At 46.2% G+C, this 19,924-nt stretch overlaps 1 protein-coding gene across 1 annotated transcript in view; it reads left to right on the top strand.

The window, feature by feature from the left end:
* EIF3L (eukaryotic translation initiation factor 3 subunit L) overlaps positions 1-19,924 on the top strand; it is a 44,556-nt gene that overhangs the window by 7,388 nt on the left and 17,244 nt on the right. The window contains exons 5-9 of the mRNA XM_073006725.1: positions 2,606-2,667; positions 7,112-7,181; positions 7,417-7,490; positions 15,559-15,730; positions 19,760-19,914. Of these exons, the coding sequence (XP_072862826.1) occupies positions 2,606-2,667; positions 7,112-7,181; positions 7,417-7,490; positions 15,559-15,730; positions 19,760-19,914 (533 nt within the window). The remainder of the gene's footprint in view (positions 1-2,605; positions 2,668-7,111; positions 7,182-7,416; positions 7,491-15,558; positions 15,731-19,759; positions 19,915-19,924) is intronic.

The raw sequence follows: 19,924 nt of genomic DNA, 5'->3' as shown, positions 1-19,924 counted from the left end.
ATGATTTTGCTTGTGGATACTCAGCTACCCTAGCACCATTTTTTTTTTTTTTAGATGCAGTCTCGCTCTGTCACCCAGGCTGAAGTGCAGTGGCGCAATCTCGGCTCACTGCAACCTCTGCCTCCTGGGTTCAAGCGATTCTCCTGGGTTCAACCAATTCTCCTACCTCAGGCTCCCGAGTAGCTGGAATTACAGGCTCTCGCCACCATGCCCAGCTAATTTTTGTATTTTTAGTAGAGACGGGGTTTTACCATGTTGGCCAGGCTGGTCTCGAACTCCTGAGGTCAGGCAGTCCACCCACCTCAGCCTCCCAAAGTGCTGGGACTGTAGGCATGAGCCACTGCACCCGGCCTGCCCAGCTAAGTTTTAAAAATTTTTTGTAGATACGGGGTCACACCTTTGTTGACCTGGCTGATCTTGAACTCCTGACCTCAAGTGATCTTCCCAGGGTTCTGAGATTACAGGCATGAGCCACTGTGCCCAGCCACATTGTCTTGATTATTATGTTTTTGTAGTAAGTTTTGAAATTGGGAATTGTAAGTCCCGTAACTTTGTTCTTTTTTTTTTCTTCCAAGATTGTTTTGACTATTCTAGGTCTCTTGAATTTCCTTATTAATTTGAGGATGGACTTGTCAATTTCTGCAAAGCAGCCAGCTGGGATTTTGAGAGGAATTGCCTAGAATCTGAAGATCACTTTGGGGACTATTGCCGTCCTAACAGTATTAAGTCCTCCAGGCCAGGCGCGGTGGCTCACGCCTGTAATCCCAGCACTTTGGGAGGCCGAGGTGGGTGGATCACGAGGTCAGGAGATGGAGACCATCCTGGCTAACATGGTGAAACCCCGTTTCTACTAAAAATATTAAAAAATAAGCTGGGTGTGGTCACGGGCGCCTGTAATCCCAGCTACTCGGGAGGCAGAGCTTGCAGTGAGCCGAGATTGGGCCACTGCACTCCAGCCTGGGCAATAGAGCAAGACTCTGTCCCCCCCAAAAAAAACACGAAACACAAAAAAAACAGTATTAAGTCATCCAGTCCATGGACATGGGATGTCTTTGGTTTATTTAGGTCTTTGGTTGCGTTCACCAATGTTTTGTGTTTTCAGTGTACAAGTCTCTCATTTATTTTGTTTTTTGAACGTTTTTTGAACACTTACTCCTTTTTTTTTTTTTTCCCCCCCTAAGACAGAGTTAGGAAGTCTCACTGTGTCGCTCAGGCTGGAATGCTGTGACGCGATCTCTGCTCACTGCAACCTCTGCCTCCCAGGCTCAAGCAATTCTCCTGCCTCAGCCTCCCGAGTAGCTGGGATTACAGGCGCCCGGCTAATTTTTATATTTTTAGTAGAGATGGTGTTTCACCATGTTGGCCAGGCTGGTTTTGAACTCCTGACCTCAAATGATCCACCCGCCTTAGCCTCCCAAAGTGCTGGGATCACAGGCATGAACCTCCGCGCCTGGCCTGAACATTTACCCTTAATTGACTAAACACAGAATGAGTTCAAAACTCATTCTGTGGCTGGGTGTTGTGGCTCATGGCTATAATTCTGGCACTTTGGGAAGCTGAGGTGGGAGGGTTACTTGAGGCAGGGAGATTGAGACCAGCCTGAGTGACATAGGGAGACCCCCTTCTCTACAAAAAAAAAATTTTTTTTTTGAGATGGAGTCTCACTCTGTCGCCCAGGCTGGAGTGCAGTGGCCGGATCTCGGCTCACTGCAAGTTCTGCCTCCTGGGTTTACGCCATTCTTCTGCCTCGGCCTCCCGAGTAGCTGGGACTACAGGCGCCCGCCACCACGCCCGGCTAGTTTTTTTGTATTTTTTTAGTAGACACGGGGTTTCACCATGTTAGCCAGGATGGTCTCAATCTCCTGACCTCGTGATCCGCCCGTCTCGGCCTCCCAAAGTGCTGGGATTACAGGCTTGAGCCACCGTGCCTGGCCTAAAAAGAAAAATTTTTTTTTGAAAAATTATCCAGGCATGGTGGCACATGCCTATAGTCCCACCTACTCGGGAGGCTGAGGTGGAAGGGTCACTTGAACCCTAGAGGTCAAGGCTGCAGTGAGCCATGATAATATCATTGCACTCCAACCTTGGCAACAGAGCGAGACTGTCTTCAAACAAACAACATTCTGAAATTAATATTTTCTTTCTTCCTTTCTTCTTTCTTTTTTTTTTTTGATATGGGGCTCTCACTATGTTGCCCAGGCTGGAGTGTACTGTGATCATGGCTGACTGCAACCTCTGCCTCCTGGGCTCAAGCGATCCTCCCACTTTAGCCTGCAGGGTAGCTGGGACTGTGGGTGCACACTACCACGCTCTTCCAATTACTCTTGTGTGCTGGTTTATTTATGCACTTGGACGGCAGAAGTCTCTAAATGGCAAAGGGAAATAGATCTGAATGAGATCTTAATTTCATCGACGGAGATTGAGATTGATGGAGTCAAATGAGAAGTGGATTTTCTCATTGCATGTATTCTTGGGGCATATGCATAGCAATTTAGATATTGTTTAGTCTTCAAAATTGCCTTTATTCCTCCCCACCAAAGAGCTAAAGCTGCCAGGATACCCCAGTTTTATGGATAGTGAAGTACCCCTCTGCCATCTCTTTCAGATGCTGTCTTCCTGATATTATACAAAGAATTATACTACAGGCACATATATGCCAAAGTCAGTGTAAGTATTTAAGTGTCGCAGTGTTTTTGTTTTTTTAACTCTGTGCTATTTTTATCCCTAGAACACAGTCATTTGTTTATATTGGTTCAGTGTCTAGGCGTGATTGGCCTGTTTTTGAGTTTTCTCTTAAGAAATGGTGGAAGGAACAGTTTAACCCAGAAAGCTGTTCCAGACACACCAACCTATATAACCTATGCATTCTTTTAAATTTATCTGTCCCCACAATTCTCCTGGACTGGGCAATCACCCATGCACTGGTTATAGGCTGCCATCCTCATAGGGTATTTCCAGGCACCTGCTGCTGCTTCTGCTTGGGGTTCTTTTTCCCTTCAGAGCACTGAGCCTCCGTTTCTCTGAAATGTACATAACACTGTCACTGTATGCCAAGCACAATGCTAGGCAGTTAGCACACATCTTCACATATCTCATTCTACTATCAATCATGCAAAGTTGGCACCTGAAGTGCCAAGAGGTTACTTTTTCTCAAATTTATCCAGCTAGTAAGTGATAAAACTCCTTGACTCTAGACCAGCAGTGTTCTACACATTATCCCAACTTTGGGCACTTGCTAGATTCTGTTCTTCCTGACTTCTAAATTATAGAGTGCCTAAAGTTTCTTTCTTTTCTTTTTTTTGAGACAGAGTCTCGCTCTGTCGCCCAGACTGGAGTGCAGTGGCGCAATCTCAGCTCACCGCAAGCTCTGCCTCCCAGGTTTATGCCATTGTCCTGCCTTAGCCTCCTGAGTAGCTGGGACTACAGGTGCCCGCTACCATGCCTGGCTGATGTTTTTTGTATTTTTAGTAGAGACGGGGTTTCACCGTGTTAGCCACAATGGTCTCCATCTCCTGACCTCTAGTTCTGCCTGCCTCAGTCTCCCAAAGTGTTGGGATTACAGGCGTGAGCCACTGAGCCCGGCCTAGAGTGCCTAAAGTTTCTTAAAATGCCATCTGTACTAGGCCAGGCATGGTGGCTGATGCCTGTAATCCCAGCACTTGGGGAGGCTGAGGGCAGATCACCTGAGGTCAGGAGTTTGAGACCAGCCTGGCCAACATGGAGAAACCCTGTCTCTACTAAAAATATAAAAATACAGAAATCAGCTGGGCGTGGTGGCAGGTGCCTGTAATCCCAGCTACTTGGGAGGCTGAGGCAGGAGAATCGCTTGAACCCGGGAAGCGGAAGTTGCAGTGAGCCAAGATTGTACCACTGCACTGCAGCCTGGGTGACAGAGCAAGATTTTGTCTCAAAAAAAAAAAAAAATGCCATCTGTGTTATTTATATACACCAATGACTTAATCTCTATCTTTAGCCTCAGTTGCCCCACTGAAGTCCAGACTTGTATATTCAACTGTCAACATCTGCACTTGGCTGAGAGTCATCTCAAGCTTAACACATCTAAAACTGAATATTTTCCCTCTAGTTTTTCCCATGGTAATCATCTCAATAAACGCTACCGTTAATTACCCAGTTAATTGGACTAAAAACCTTGGCATTATTTTTGACTTTTTCTGACATGAAATCCAGCAAATCCTGTTCAGTTCTGTCTTCAACATACTTCTTTTTGTTGTTTTGTTTTTGAGACGGAGTCTTGCTTTGTCATCTGGGCTGGAGTGCAGTGGCGTAATCTCGGCTCACTGCAACCTCTGCCTCCTGGGCTCAAGCGATTCTCCTGCCTCAGCCTCCCGAGTAACTGGGATTACAGGCATGCGCCACCACGCCTGGCTAATTTTTGTATTTTTAGTAGAGATGGGGTTTCGCTTGTTGCCCAGGCTGGTCTTGAACTCCTGACCTCAGGTAATCTGCCCGCCTCAGCTTCCCAAAGTGCTAGGATTACAGGGGTGAGCCACTGCACCTGGCCTTCAACATACTTCTTGAATCAGCCACTTTTCACTGCCACACTGCTGCTCACCTAGTTCAAGTCATTATCCTCTCTTCCCTGAATTATTGCAGGAGCTGCTTACCTGGTGTCAGTTTCCACCCTTGGCTGTTTATTCTCAACATAATAACCAGCATGATCCTTTTGCTACATGGTTTCATCAGGTCACTCCCTCCCAATCCTACCATGACTTCCCAGCACATTTATTAATTCCAGGTTTTAGCCCTGTTTCCCTTCTCAGTCATTTCCTGAAACTTCCCCTCCCTCCCTGGGCTCCTGGCAATATTCTGTGGCACTTCAGAGTACTTATCTCTTATACATTGTTGTTATTTGTTTATTTAGGGGAGGGAGTTTCCTCATCTACTAGAAGGTTAACTCCACCGGGTATGCATGTTGTCTTGTTCACTATAACCAGTACCTAGAAGAATAATGGTGTTAATTGAGCATGTGTGTGCTTGCATGCATATGTAAATGAAGGAAATTGGCACCAAGATCTCCACCTAAGGAGGTCCTAGTTTCTCACAGTTACTCGCGCCTCTTCTTGAGGATCACTTGATAGGGCTAGAACTCCTGCCTTGGCCACAGGAGCCACTGTCAGTAGTGGTAGGTGGAAAAGTGCTTGCTGCCAGAGTAAGGGGCCTTGTCTTTCTGGCATCCCAGTGGGATCTCTGACTACTTTATCTGATAGAAAGTAAAGATACCTGGCCGGGCGCGGTGACTCATGCCTGTAATCCCAGAATTTTGGGAGGCAGAGGTGAGTGGATCACAAGGTCAGGAGTTTGAGACCAGCCTGACCGATATGGTAAAACCCCGTATCTACTAAAAATACAAAAATTAGCCAGGTGTGGTGGGGCGTGCCTGTAGTCCCAGCTACTCAGGAGGCTGAGATGGAGGAATCGCTTGACCCCGGGAGGTGGAGGTTGCAGTGAGCTGAGGTCGCAGCACTGCACTCCAGCCTGGGCTACAGAGCAAGACTCTGTATCAAAAACAAAAAAGAGTAAAGATTCCTACCACCATTGATGCTGAAGTTCAGGTGCTTTGTGGATATGCTAAGAATCTAGCCATTATGTGTACATTGCTTTTTTGGGAACACCATGACACCACAGCCCATAGTATAGCTGCTTTTACGACCTCTAATCTCTCTGTTCAGTCTGTAGATGAAGATTCAGCAGAAGTTTTTTGATGCTATAATTTTACTAGGTACCAGGGCTCCCACATAAATGATCAGTTTTAAGCCCCTGGGGAGTAGTTTTTCATTGAATATGCTTAGATTGTGCTTAATGTATTAAGCACCTTACATAATTTTTTTAAAACATAGATGGGGTCTTGCCATGTTTCCCAGGCTGGTCTCAAACTCCTGGGTTCCAGTGATCTGCTCACCTCAGCCTCCCAAAGTGCTGAGATTATAGGCGTGAGCCACTGCACCCAGCTACATAATCTTACTTAATTGTGACTAGTCAACAATCTTTTGCCCACATTTTTTTTTTTTTTTTTTTTTTGAGACGGAGTCTTGCTCTGTAGCCCGGGCTGGAGTGCAGTGGCCGGATCTCAGCTCACTGCAAGCTCCGCCTCCCGGGTTTACGCCATTCTCCTGCCTCAGCCTCCAGAGTAGCTGGGACTACAGGCGCCCGCCACCTCGCCCGGCTAGTTTTTTGTATTTTTAGTAGAGACGGGGTTTCACCGTGTTAGCCAGGATGGTCTCGATCTCCTGACCTCGTGATCCGCCCGTCTCGGCCTCCCTAAGTGCTGGGGTTACAGGCGTGAGCCACCGCGCCCGGCTTGCCCACATTTTACAGAGAGATTAAATACCTTGTGAGAACCCCACAGTTGATAAGAGGTGGGACTGACTCCAAAGTTGTTTCTTCTCCATCACAAATACATTGTTCATGGTATGGTTCCCCAGCTCAGAAACCATCAGTGGTTCTCAGATGCAAGCAACATAAAGCCCAGACCAAGGGTCAGCCACCTTCTCTGTGGAGGGTCAGATAATAAATATTTTAGGCTTGCAGGCCATGATGGTTTCTGTCAAATCTGTTCAGGTATGTCTTTATAGCAGTTAAAACCAATATGTAATGAGTGGGCATGGCTGTGTTCCAGTAAAACTTCTTTATTTACAAAACAGATGGTGGAATAGACTTGCAGGCCCCCTGACCTGGATTCTTGTTTGGCATTGGAAGACTGCTACATTCCTGGCCCATAGTCCAGTGATGCCCGGTGCAGCATTATCTTCTCTAACTCACTAGCCTTTAGGTGCCACAATTTAACTTCTTCGCCTTTGCTAGTGTGGTTTTTTTCTGAAACAGTTTTCCTTCTCTCTGCTTTGCCAGATCATCATGCCTGCTCTGAGGGTCATTTAAGGTCTGTTGCTGTAGAACCTAACCTCATGTTGCAGTATTCAGTGCCTCAACTGCTATAGGACTTTGTCTTCCCTCTCACTTATGTATTTACATACTACCAAGGAGAGGACAGATACCAATTCTAATGTATTTGTTCACAGCTATCACAGTATACCATTGGTAAAACACATTAAAATTAAATATCTGTATCTTGATATCTCTGTTTTCTTTACAGGGGGGACCTTCCTTGGAGCAGAGGTTTGAATCCTATTACAACTACTGCAATCTCTTCAACTACATTCTTAGTGAGTCTGAGATTTGGCCAAGGGGTTGGGTGTGGTTATGATGAGGTTCAGCATTGGCCTCCAGCTTTTTTTTTGTTTTGTTTTTTTTTAAGCAGGATCTTAATGTGTAGGTGGGAAAAGGGGAGGTCTTGTGATTCATAGTCCTTTTCAGAGAGAAATTACAAAGTATTCTGCAGCCTATGGAATGGGCAGAGTCACTGCTTTGAATCTGACTTTTCTGTGATCTCCTGCACAGATGCCGATGGTCCTGCTCCTCTTGAACTACCCAACCAGTGGCTCTGGGATATCATTGATGAGTTCATCTACCAGGTATCTGGTCAGCTTTAGCCTAATTTGAAATAACTGGTCCATGCCAGGAATAGCTGTTACTATTGTTTTTGTAAAAAAGCTGCATGGTGGCCGGGCGCGGTGGCTCAAACCTGTAATCCCAGCACTTTGGGAGGCCGAGACCGGCGGATCACGAGGTCAGGAGATCGAGATCATCCTGGCTAAAACGGTGAAACCCTGTCTCTACTAAAAAAAATACAAAAAACTAGCCGGGCGAGGTGGCGGGCGCCTGTAGTCCCAGCTACTCAGGAGGCTGAGGCAGGAGAATGGCGTGAACCCGGGAGGCGGAGCTTGCAGTGAGCTGAGATCTGGCCACTGTACTCCAGCCTGGGCGATAGAGCGAGACTCCGTCTCAGAAAAAAAAAAAAAAAAAAAAAAGCTGCATGGTGTAAAAATATCCCTATTATAGTATAAAATACCCCATGGCAGTAGACTCCAGTTTCCATTGGCTTTCTGAAGAGAAAGTGAAGCCTAAGCTCTCCAGATAGGAAGCTGGAAGTCGATAAGTTCAGCTCCTGACGGTCATCAGGCTCTTACTTGACCTTGTTAGGTGATCTGGCTGGAAGAACACAGGCTTCACAGGCTTTGGAGCCAGGTGGAAGTGGATTCTAACCTGAGTGCTGCCACCTGCTGGTAGCTCTGTAACAGGGATGTGCTATTTAAACTCGGAGCCTCACTTTCTTTTTTTTCTTTTTTTTTTTGAGACGGAGTCTCGCTCTGTCGCCCAGGCTGGGGTGCAGTGGCCGGATCTCAGCTCACTGCAAGCTCCACCTCCCGGATTTACGCCATTCTCCTGCCTCAGCCTCCCGAGTAGCTGGGACTACAGGCGCCCGCCACCTCGCCCAGCTAGTTTTTTGTATTTTTAGTAGAGACGGGGTTTCACTGTGTTAGCCAGGATGGTCTCCATCTCCTGACCTTTTTGATCCGCCCGTCTTGGCCTCCCAAAGTGCTGGGATTACAGGTGTGAGCCACCGTGCCCGGCTGCCTCACTTTCTTTACCCACACAATGGAAATGTTCTGTACCTTTTTTTTTTTTTTTTTTTTTTTTTTTTTTGAGACGGAGTCTTGCTCTGTCGCCCAGACTGGAGTGCAGTGGCCGGATCTCAGCTCACTGCAAGCTCTGCCTCCCGGGTTTATGCCATTCTCCTGCCTCAGCCTCCCGAGTAGCTGGGACTACAGGCGCCCGCCACCTCGCCCGGCTAGTTTTTTGTATTTTTTAGTAGAGACGGGGTTTTACCGTGTTAGCCAGGATGGTCTCGATCTCCTGACCTCGTGATCCGCCCGTCTCGGCCTCCCAAAGTGCTGGGATTACAGGCTTGAGCCACCGCGCCCGGCCTTTTTTTTTTTTTTTTTTTTTTAATTTAAGAGGGTCTCATTCTGTTGCTCAGGCTAGAGTGCAGTGGTGTGATAATAGCTTACTGCAGCCTAGAACTCCTGGGCTCAAGTGATTTTCCCACCTAAGCCACCTGAGTAGCTGCCACTACAAGGCCTGGATATTTATATTACTGTAGAGATGAGGGTCTTGCGGTGTTGCCCATGCTGGTCTTGAACTCCTGGCCTCAAGTGAGCCTCTTGATTTGGCCTCCCAAAGTGAGCCACCATGCCCAGCCATCTATATCTTGATTGTGGTGGTGGTTACTTAAGTGTATGCTTGATCAGAATACAATAGAACATTTTCATCACAAGGAGAATATCACCTGCCTCAGGAGTTACTGTTCAAGGTCGACTAAGAACTGTGCCAAATGCAAATAAAGGACAGCAGCTGTGTGGCCTGGGGGTGAAAGTTCAGATTTTTGCTGTTTACTGGCCTTTTTTTTTTTTTTTTTTCTTTCGAGATGGAGTCTCGCTCTATTACCCAGGCTGGAATACAGTGGCGTGATCCTGGCTCACTGCAACCTCTGCCTCGTGGGTTCAAACGATTCTCTTGTCTCGGCCTCCCAAGTAGCTGGGATTACAAGCACCCACCACCATGCCCGGCTAATTTTTGTATTTTTAGTAGAGACGGGGTTTCTCCATGTTGGCCAGGCTGGTCTTGAACTCCTGACCTCAGGTGATCCACCGTCCTTGGCCTCCCAAAGTGCTGGGATTACAGGAGTGAGCCACTGCGCCTGGTTTCCTGGCCCATTTTAAAATAGTAACATGTTCTGTTGTGGGCACATTACTTAACCACACTGTGCATTGGTTTCCCCATCTCTAAAACAGGAATTGCTGTGAATGTTACTGAGATACTACGTATAAAGTGCTTAGGATAGTGCCTGTCACAGAATAATTAATACATGTTGCCTGTTCATTGTGATGATGTTCAATGCCATCATTATTCTTTTCCATCTTATTTAGCCCAGCCCTTCTATGTAAAAATACAAACTACAAAGTTGCTCACAACTGTAATCCCAGCGTTTTTGGGGCCAAGGCAGTAGGATCTGTTCAGTTCTGGAGTTCGAGAAATAGAGACTACAAAACATAAAATAGACTGGGCGTGGTGGCTCACGCCTGTAATCCCAACACTTTGGGAGGCCTAGGCAGGCGGATCACGAGGTCTGAGATGGAGACCATCGTGGCCACGATGGTGAAACACCATCTCTACTAAAGTAAATACAAAAAATCAGCCGGGCATGGTGGTGTGCGCCTGTAGTCCTAGCTGCTCATGAGGCTGAGGCAGGGGAATCACTTAAACCCGGGAGGCGGAGATTGCTGTGAGCCGAAATCTTGCCACTGCACTCCAGCCTGGCGACAGAGTGAGACCCCGTCTCAAAAAAAAAAAAAAAAGTATGTCATTTGACGAAATAAAATTATTTTCCCCCTTTGTGCTCTGTCTATAGCTCTAACTGGTTATTTCAGGATAAATTGGTGTCTTAATAAAGATGTTATTGGAACTCCATGAACCAGGGAGACGTTGGGTATACAAAGTGCTGAAGTGTTAGGAGTGGTGAGCTGAGAAACCTTCATAGTGCTCCTTGAGAAAGAGGCTTCCTGCTCAAAAGGCACTTAAGCTTCAGTGCCTTTTATAGCAAAGACCACAAACTGCACTGGCCTTGTTTGCCCTCTGGCTCCTTGGCTTGTGACATCCTCTTATTTGGAATACTTATAGATGAATAGCAGTCCTTTTGACTTAGAGCAAATGAAGAAGGATCATCCGTGCTGATTTTCTTTATCCCTCTTAAGATAATCATAATTCCTTGGGCTTAGCCGGTGTTCTCGTTAAGGGGCTTACAGTGCTTTCTAGCAAAGACTGTCCAGTGAGGGTCAGTGAGTGCCTGGTGTATTTCCTCCTGGCCAGGTAGATGCCACATGGGGTAGGTGGCTCTTCCTCGCCACTCTCTTTCATTGGTTTTTGTTTTTTCAAACTACAGATATAGTGAAAGTGCCTGCCTTCCTTGCTTTTGCAGAGGTATTAATTACCGTCTGGAAGGAAAGGCACCTTGTTGATGTCTCTCAGGCATTTACGTAAACATGACTATATAAAGAGAGATCGCCTCAAAAATGGTGACGTACTGTACCGTGCTATTTGTTGTGACTTGTTAACACTTAAACCATGTTTTCATAGACCTGACTTGTTCTTTTACTGCAGTATGCATGCTGTGGGTATACCATGCCTCCGATGATGAATGTTTGGGTTGTCAGTTTCCACAGTTACAGACAGTGAATCAGTGAATATCCATATATATGTTATACGTAGGCAAATTTTTAGGGATCACTACCTAGAAGTAGAATTGTGGCTTGAACGATACTTACTTTTTAAGTTTTTTAAAGTCAGCTTACTGAGGTGTAGTTTTTTTCTTTATTTAAGTAAAGATGAGCCACTGGCTTGTGCCTGTTAATCCCAGCACTTTGGGAGGCTGAGGCAGGCAGATCATGAGGTCAGGAGTTCGAGACCAGCCTGACCAACATGGTGAAACCACCGTCTTTACTAAAAATACAAAAAAATTAGCCGGGCATGGTGACGAGTACCTGTAATCCCAGCTACTCAGGAGGCTGAGACAGGAGAATTGCTTGAAACCGGGAGGCGGAGGTTGCAGTGAGCTGAGATTGTACCACTGCTCTCTCGCCTGGGCGATAAAGTGAGACTCCGTCTCAAAAAAAAAAAAAAAAAACAGGTGTGAACCACCATGCCCAGCCATGAGGTGTAGTTTATACAATAAAGTGTACCAGTTATCAGTGTACAGTTGATGAGATTTGACAAATGTGTACACTGCCACAATCAAGATAAAGAATATTTCAATCACTTTGAATTATAATAAATAGTAATATATTGCCCCACCAATGGGCTGTATCAAATTATGCTACTACCAGCAGTGTTTGAGAGCAACTGTTGGTTTTTCTGTTTGTTTGTTTAAGAGATGGGGGTCTTGCCTTTATGGTCCAGGGTGGAGTGCAGTGGTGTGATCACAGCTCATTGCAGCCTAGACCTCCTGGGCTCAAGCAGTCCTCCCACCTTAGCCTCCTGAGTAGCTGTGACTACAGGTGCACCCAGTTGATTTTTAATTTGTTGCAGAGATGGGGTCTTGAACTCCTGGGATCAAGCAGTTCTCCCTCTTCAGCCTCCAAAAGTGCTGGGATTATAGACATGAGCCACCACACCTAGCCAAGAGCAACTGTTTTCTATACTGGATATTATCAGTCTGTCTAATTTTTGTCAGTTCAGTGGGAAAGAAATGATAATTCATACTTTTCTGGCTGGGCACAGTGGCTCATGCCTGTAATCCCAGCACTCTGGGAGGCCGAGGTGGCAGATCACTTGAGGCCAGGAGTTCGAGACCATCCTGGCCAACATGGTGAATCCCCGTCTCTACTAAAAATACAAAAATTAGCTGGATGTGATGGCGCATGCCTGTACTCCCAGCTCTCCAGGGGCTGAGGGGTGAGAATCACTTGAACCTGAGAGGCGGAGGTTGCAATGAACCAGTATCACACCACTGCACTCCACCCTGGGCAATAGAGTGAGACCCCTTCTCAAAAATGAAAAAAAAAATCGGCCAAGGCGGGCGGATCATGAGGTCAAGAGATCGAGACCATCCTAGCTAACACAATGAAACCCCATCTCTACTAAAAATACAAAAAAAAATTAGCCGGGCATGGTGGTGGGCGCCTGTAGTCTCAGCTACTCGGGAGGCTGAGGCAGGAGAATGGCGTGAACTCAGGAGGCGGAGCTTGCAGTGAGCCAAGATCGTGCCACTGCATTCTAGCCTGGGTGACAGAGCAAGACTCCGTCTCAAAAAAAAAAAAAAAAAAATCTTACTTTTCTGATTTCTCATGTTAATCATCAATTTTGTTTTCTTTGAAGTAATCATCACTGTTTTCTATTTGATTACTTTTTTTATTGCATTATGAGAATTCTTTGTGGGATTTTTTTTTTTTTTGAGACAATGTCTTTTTGACCCAGGCTGGAGTGCAGTGGCACGATCTCTGCTCACTGCAATCTCCACCTCCTGTGTTCAAGCGATTTTCCTGCCTCAGTCTCCCGAGTAGCTGGATTATAGGTGTGTACCACCACGCCCTGCTAATTTTTTTTTTTTTTTTTTTTTGTATTTTTTGTAGAGACGGGGTTTCACCATGTTGGCCAGGCTGGTTTTGAACTCCTGACCTCAAGTGATCTGCCCATGTCGGCCTCCCAAAGTGCTTGGATCACAGGCGTAAGCGCCACCACACCCAGCCTGAGAATTATTTATATATTCTGGATATTATTATTATTATTATTATTATTTTTTCCTGAGACAGAGTCTTGCTCTGTCACCCAGGCTGGAGTGCAGTGGCACGATCTTAGCTCTCTGCAACCTCCGCCTCCCAGGTTCAAGCGATTCTCCTGCCTCAGCCTCCTGAGTAGCTGGGATTACAGGCACGTGCCACCATGCCTGGCTATTTTTGTTGTTGTGTTTTGTGGGTTTTTTTTTTTTTTTTTTTTTTTGAGACAGAGGTTTGCTCTTGTTGCCCAGGCTGCAGTACAAGGGTGCGATCTCGGCTCACCACAACCTCCACCTCTGAGGTTCAAGCGATTCACCTGCCTCAGCCTCCCGAGTAGCTGGGATTACAGGCATGTATCACCACACCTGGCTAATTTTGTATTTTTAGTACAGACGGGGTTTCTCCATGTTGGTCAGGCTGGAGTCGAACTCCGGACCTCAGGTAATCCACCTGCATCAGCCTCCCAAAGTGCTGGGATTACGGGCGTGAGCCCCTGCACCCAGCCTATTTTTGTATTTTTACTAGAGACGGGGTTTCACCAAGTTGGCCAAGCTGGTCTCAAACTCTTGATCTCGTGATCCGTCCACCTCAGCTTCTCAAAGTGCTGGGGTTATAGGTGTGAGCCACTGTGCTTGGCATATTCTTTGTTTTTGTATTATAAGATTAGCGGCCGGGCACGGTGGCTCAAGCCTGTAATCCCAGCACTTTGGGAGGCCGAGACGGGCGGATCACAAGGTCAGGAGATCGAGACCATCCTGGCTAACATGGTGAAACCCCGTCTCTACTAAAAAATACAAAAAAACTAGCTGGGCGAGGTGGCGGGCACCTGTAGTCCCAGCTACTCGGGAGGCTGAGGCAGGAGAATGGTGTGAACCTGGGAGGCGGAGCTTGCAGTGAGCCAAGATTGTGCCACTGCACTCCAGCCTGGGCAACAGAGCGAGACTCCGTCTAAAAAAAAAAAAAGAGTAGCAATTTTTTGTCCCACACTCTAGAATAAAGATAATTTTTTGTGTTTCGAGACAGAGTTTTACTCTGTCACCCATACTGGAATGCAGTGGCACAACCTCACCTCATTGCACCCTCTGCCTCCTGGGCTCAGGCAATGCCCCCACCTCAGCCTCCTTAGTAGTGGAGACTACAGGCGCCTGCCACCATTCCTGGCTAATTCATTTGTATTTTTTATAGCGTTAGGGTTTTGCCATGTTTCCCAGGCTGGTCTTGAGCTCCTGTACTCAAGTGATCTGCCTACCTCAGCTTCCCAAAGTGCTAGGATTACAGGGGTAAGCCACTGATCCCTGCTGGAATAGTTGAAGAACAGTCTTAGAGCTTCTAAGACCTAGGTTTTAGGTCTGTGATTTCCAAACCTGATGCACACCAAATTCAACCAGAGAACTTAAAAAAAATTGAGTAGGCAGGTCTGTTGTGTTCCATCTATGTGACTGATGGAGCCAGGCCAGCAGTGCTTCCAGGTTCTACTTCTGTCCCAAACGGATTCCTGTGGCCTGTCTTCTCTGTGTTCCTTGTTCTTGGCCAGATGACTCTGGTTGAGAGTGGTAGAGAGGACATAGTCTGGGAACTGATGATCAGCTGTGGTAGGGAAGGCTCACACGTGCAGATACCTACTGCCACATCACCGCTCATAACCCAGGCCGTGCCACGGTCTAGTTGCATCTGAATAGTTGGTACAAGAGCCCCTGTGGTGTTTCTGGTGACCAGCTCAACTGCATTGTGAGGCCCAGAGATAGGAAGTGACTTTAGGTTGTGTTTGACTCCAGATTGGATGTTTGTTTTTTTTTTTCTTTTTTTTTTTTTTTTTTGAGACGGAGTCTGGCTCTGTCACCCAGGCTGGAGTGCAGTGGCCGGATCTCTGCTCACCGCAAGCTCCGCCTCCCGGGTTTACGCCATTCTCCTGCCTCAGCCTCCGGAGTAGCTGGGACTACAGGCGCCCGCCACCTCGCCCGGCTAGTTTTTTTTTTTGTATTTTTTAGTAGAGACGGGGTTTCACCGTGTTAGCCAGGATGGTCTCGATCTCCTGACCTAGTGATCCGCCCGTCTCGGCCTCCCAAAGTGCTGGGATTACAGGCTTGAGCCACCGCGCCCGGCCCAGATTGGATGTTTTTACCACAGACTACCTCTAATCCTAGAGATTTTTACTTCACTGTGTAGTAACATTCAGTAATGAACAAAATTCACAGCTTAGTCAAAGATGGCTTTGAAAAACAGTGTACAGAATGGTTTAGAATGAGAAGTGGACGTCTCAATCACCTCGCCCAGTCCAGAGCCAGAGCATTGCCTCGTTTTCAGCATTGTGCACATGGACGATCACTTTGGGCTTATACCACTACTGCATATTTCCTTTCTTCCTCAACAGTTTCAGTCATTCAGTCAGTACCGCTGTAAGACTGCCAAGAAGTCAGAGGAGGAGATTGACTTTCTTCGTTCCAATCCCAAAATCTGGAATGTTCACAGTGTCCTCAATGTCCTTCATTCCCTGGTAGACAAATCCAACATCAACCGACAGTTGGAAGTATACACAAGCGGAGGTGAGTGCAGCAGGCCGACAGCTGCGGCCTGCGAATTTCCAGCTGCTTGCCGTCCGTTCTAAATGAATAGAATCTTGCAAGTAAAGCAGATGAGTCACCATGTCTTAGATGGTGGTCTGTTGACTCTTTGTAGTTGCTCGAGTACAAACAGTAGCAGAGTATTCATGCTGGGGGCTCTGGGGCTTGGGAGTCCGTTGGCCAACACACTGAACCAGCATGTTGAGATTTACGTTTGTAAACACTTCTACTGTGTCTCCAGTGCTTTTGTTTAGATAAGCACTTCTCACACGTGTTGGTGTCAGAGCCACTTTACCCTGTTAAAATATTGAGAACCACAAAATGTATCTATACTTTAAAATTTTTTTTTTTTTTTTTTTTTTAAGTGAAGAGTGGCATTTTTGCCGATCTCTCTGTCTGGCTTCATATAAGTTAGCTGGCTTCTCATTTCTGCTTCTGCATTCAATCTGTTGCAGTGTGTTCTTTTGTTTGAAGCACATAAAGAAAATCTGACCCAGGCACTGTGGCTCACACCTGTAATCCCAGCACTTTGGGAGGCTTAGGCAGAAAGATCGCTTGAGCCCAGGAGCTTGAGATCAGCCTGGGCAATATAGTAAGACTTTGTCTCAAAAAATGTGTTTAAGTTGGCCGAGCATGGTGGGCGGGGTGCCCCTGGAGTCCCAGCTACTTGGGAGACTGAGGTGGGGGGATTGCTTGAGCCCAGGAAGCAAAGGTTGCAGTGAACTGAGATCACACCACTGTACTCTAGCCTGGGCGACAGAGCGAGAGGTTATCTGGAAAAAAAAAAAAAGAAAAAGAAAAAATCTGGCTTCACACAGATATAGAAAGGAAGGAGTTTTTTGTTGTTTGTTTTTGAGACAGGGTCTCGCTGTGTCACCCAGTCTGGTCTTGGACTCCTTGGCTCAAGCAATCCTGCCTTGGCCTCCCAAAAGTGCCAGGATTATTGGAGAGGATTTTCTTTGATACTATACCATGTAGTAGTATGTATAGGTTGAATATTCCTGATTTGAAAATTTGAAGTCTGAAATGCTCCAAAATCTGACTTTTTGAGCACCCACATGATGCCGTAAATGGAAAATTCTACCCCCAAGCCCATGTGACCAGTTGCAGTCAGAACTTTATTTCACGCACAAAAGTTATTTAAAAGATTATAATAAAATTACTTTCAGGCTGTGTGTATAAGACATATATGAAAAATAATTGAATTTTATGTTCAGATTTGAATCCTATCCTTAAGATACCTCATTAGGGCCGGGTGCCATGACTCACACCTATAATCCTAGCACTTTGGGAGGCCGAGGCGGGCAGATCACCTGAGGTCAGGAGTTCAAGACCATCCTGGCCAACATGGTGAAACCTCATCTCTACTAAAAATACAAAAAATTAGCTGGGCTTGGTGGTGGGCACCTATAATCCCATCTACTTGGGAGGCTGAGACAAGAGAATCATTTGAACCAGGGAGGCAGAGGTTGCAGTGAGCTGAGATGGCACCACTGCACTCCAGCCTGGGCAACAGAGTGAGACTCCGTCTCAAAAAAAAAAAGATATATCTTTAGATGTATGCAGATATTAAAAGTTGCAAAATCCAGAACACTTCTGGTCACAAGCATTTATAGAAGTATACTCACCCTGTACTTTGAAAGAACCATTGGTAGTTTCATACAGATTAGGTGCAGTGAGGAATCTGAAACTGTATTAGTGAATTTTTCTTTTGTTATATTAACGTTATTGGTCACTCCTGTAATTTGAATGAGTTCCTTACATCCATGTGTGACTTTTTTTTCCTGAAACAGAATCTACTCTGTTACTCAGGCAGAGTGCAGTGTCATGATCTCAACTCACTGCAACCTCTGCCTCCGGGGTTCAAGCAATTCTGTTTCAGCCTCCCAGGATATAGAAAGGAAGGATTACAGGCACGCACCACCACACCCAGCTGATTTTTGTAATTTTAGTAGAACAGAGTTTGACCATGTTGGCCAGGCTGCTCTTGAACCCCTGAGCTCAAGTGATCTGCCTGCCTCGGCCTCCCAAAGTGCTGGGGTTACAGGCGTGAGTCACTGTGCCTGGCCATGTGTGATTTTTAAAAAAAAAATTGGTTCACTGAGTTATAAAGATCTTCCAAATGTTAACACATTTTATTACATATTTTTTAAAAAGTCACATTTGTTACTTTTGCCACTGACATCAGGTAAGCATTTATTTGTCAGCTATAGAGCTTGTAGTGGCAGATACAAGTTTTACAAAATTCCATTTTTGCTTAATAGCTTGAATTTTTATTTATTTTGAGATGGGGTCTCACTCTGTCACCCAGACTGAAGTGCAGTGGCAAAATCATGGCTCACTGCATCCTCGACCTCCTGGGCTCAAGTGATCCTCCTACCTCAACCTCCTGAGTAGCTAGGACCACAGATGTGCACCTATACCTGGCTGTTTTTTTGTTTTTGTTTTTTTTAATAGAAACACGGTCTCACTTTGTTGCCTAGGCCGATCTTGAACTCATGGGGTTTCATGTGTGAGCCACTGTGCCCAACCTTTAAATTGTTTTATTGGTAGCAAACACTGTCAGTTCTTTTCTTTGAGGTGTGACAGGTTTACTTCATTTTTGTGAAAATGTGCGCCCTTTTTCCCTTTTTTTTTTTTTTTTTGAGGCGGAGTCTTGCTCTGTCGCCCAGGCTGGAGTGCAGTGGCCGGATCTCAGCTCACTGCAAGCTCCGCCTCCCGGGTTCACGCCATTCTCCTGCCTCAGCCTCCCAAGTAGCTGGGACTACAGGCGCCCGCCACCTCGCCCGGCTAGTTTTTTGTATTTTTTAGTAGAGACGGGGTTTCACCGTGTTAACCAGGATGGTCTCGATCTCCTGACCTCATGATCCGCCCGTCTCGGCCTCCCAAAGTGCTGGGATTACAGGCTTGAGCCACCGCGCCCGGCTCTTTTTCCCTTTTTTTTTTTTTTTTTGAGACAGAGTCTTGCTCTGTAGCCCAGGCTTGAGTGCAGTGGCACAATCTCTGCCTACTGCAGCCTCCGCGTCCCAGGTTCAAGCAATTCTCCTGCCTCAGCCTCCCCAATAGCTGGGACTACAGGTGCGCACGACCACACCCGACTAATTTTTGTATTTTTAGTAGAGACGGGGTTCACCATGTTGGGCAGGCTGGGCTTAAACTCCTGACATCAAGTGATAACGCCCACCTCGGCCTCCCAAAGTGCTGGGATTACAGGCATGAGCTGCGCTCAGCTGTGTATCAGTTGTTCTTTCAAGTAAAAATGATACTCCATGAAAAAAGGATTTTCTTTCTTTTTTTTGTCTTTTTTTAAGAACAGAGTCTCTCTGTTACCCAGGCCAAAATGCAGTAGCACTTCCATAGATCTCTGTCTCAAAACAAACAAATAACAACAACAAAAACTGATACAAACTCTGGTTATTCAGATATGGTACCTGGGCTCAAGCAAATCCTCCCACCTCAGCCTCCCAAGTAGCTGGGATTACAGGTCCAAGCCACCATGCCTGGCAAAGGACTAGTTCTTTTAGTGCAAATGCATGGCAAGGAACAATACAGTGACTTATCGGTACAATTTTGTGTCGCTACCTGATTTATGCTTAAGTTAACAGTAATTCTACCCAACATAGTGTTTGCATCATGTAAAATTCAACTCATTGGGAAGGGCAAGTAGCATCTTAGTGTTATTATTAGGAAAATAAGTTTGACCTCATGTGCGTTCTGAAAGGAGGAGTGTTCATGGATGTATTTTACTGATGAGAGGGGCCTTTTCATGTGTTGGGACCAAAAAAAAATAAGCAGACTGAACTGCCACCCTGTAAGCAAATATTGGTAAATTTAAGATTAGCATAAGATTGGTTTTGCTGTTTCTTGGTATTCCTTTGAAGTTATTCCCAATTGAGGGAGGCTTTCAAGGCTGGCAGTAGGTGAGATGCCTACTGAGTAACAATCAGAGGTCAGGTATACGTGCCTTTACCTGCCTCCTATCAGAGTATTCACGGTGTCTCTCTTTTTCAGGTGACCCCGAGAGTGTGGCTGGGGAGTATGGGCGGCACTCCCTGTACAAAATGCTTGGTTACTTCAGCCTGGTTGGGCTCCTCCGCCTGCACTCCCTGTTAGGAGATTACTACCAGGCTATCAAGGTGCTGGAGAACATCGAACTGAACAAGAAGGTGATGCCTG

This window comes from Chlorocebus sabaeus, chromosome 19, assembly GCF_047675955.1.
Source record: "Chlorocebus sabaeus isolate Y175 chromosome 19, mChlSab1.0.hap1, whole genome shotgun sequence".
Lineage (NCBI taxonomy): Eukaryota > Metazoa > Chordata > Mammalia > Primates > Cercopithecidae > Chlorocebus > Chlorocebus sabaeus.
The sequence above is the reverse complement of the archived record's forward strand: the minus strand, read 5'-3'. Positions and strand labels throughout refer to the sequence as shown.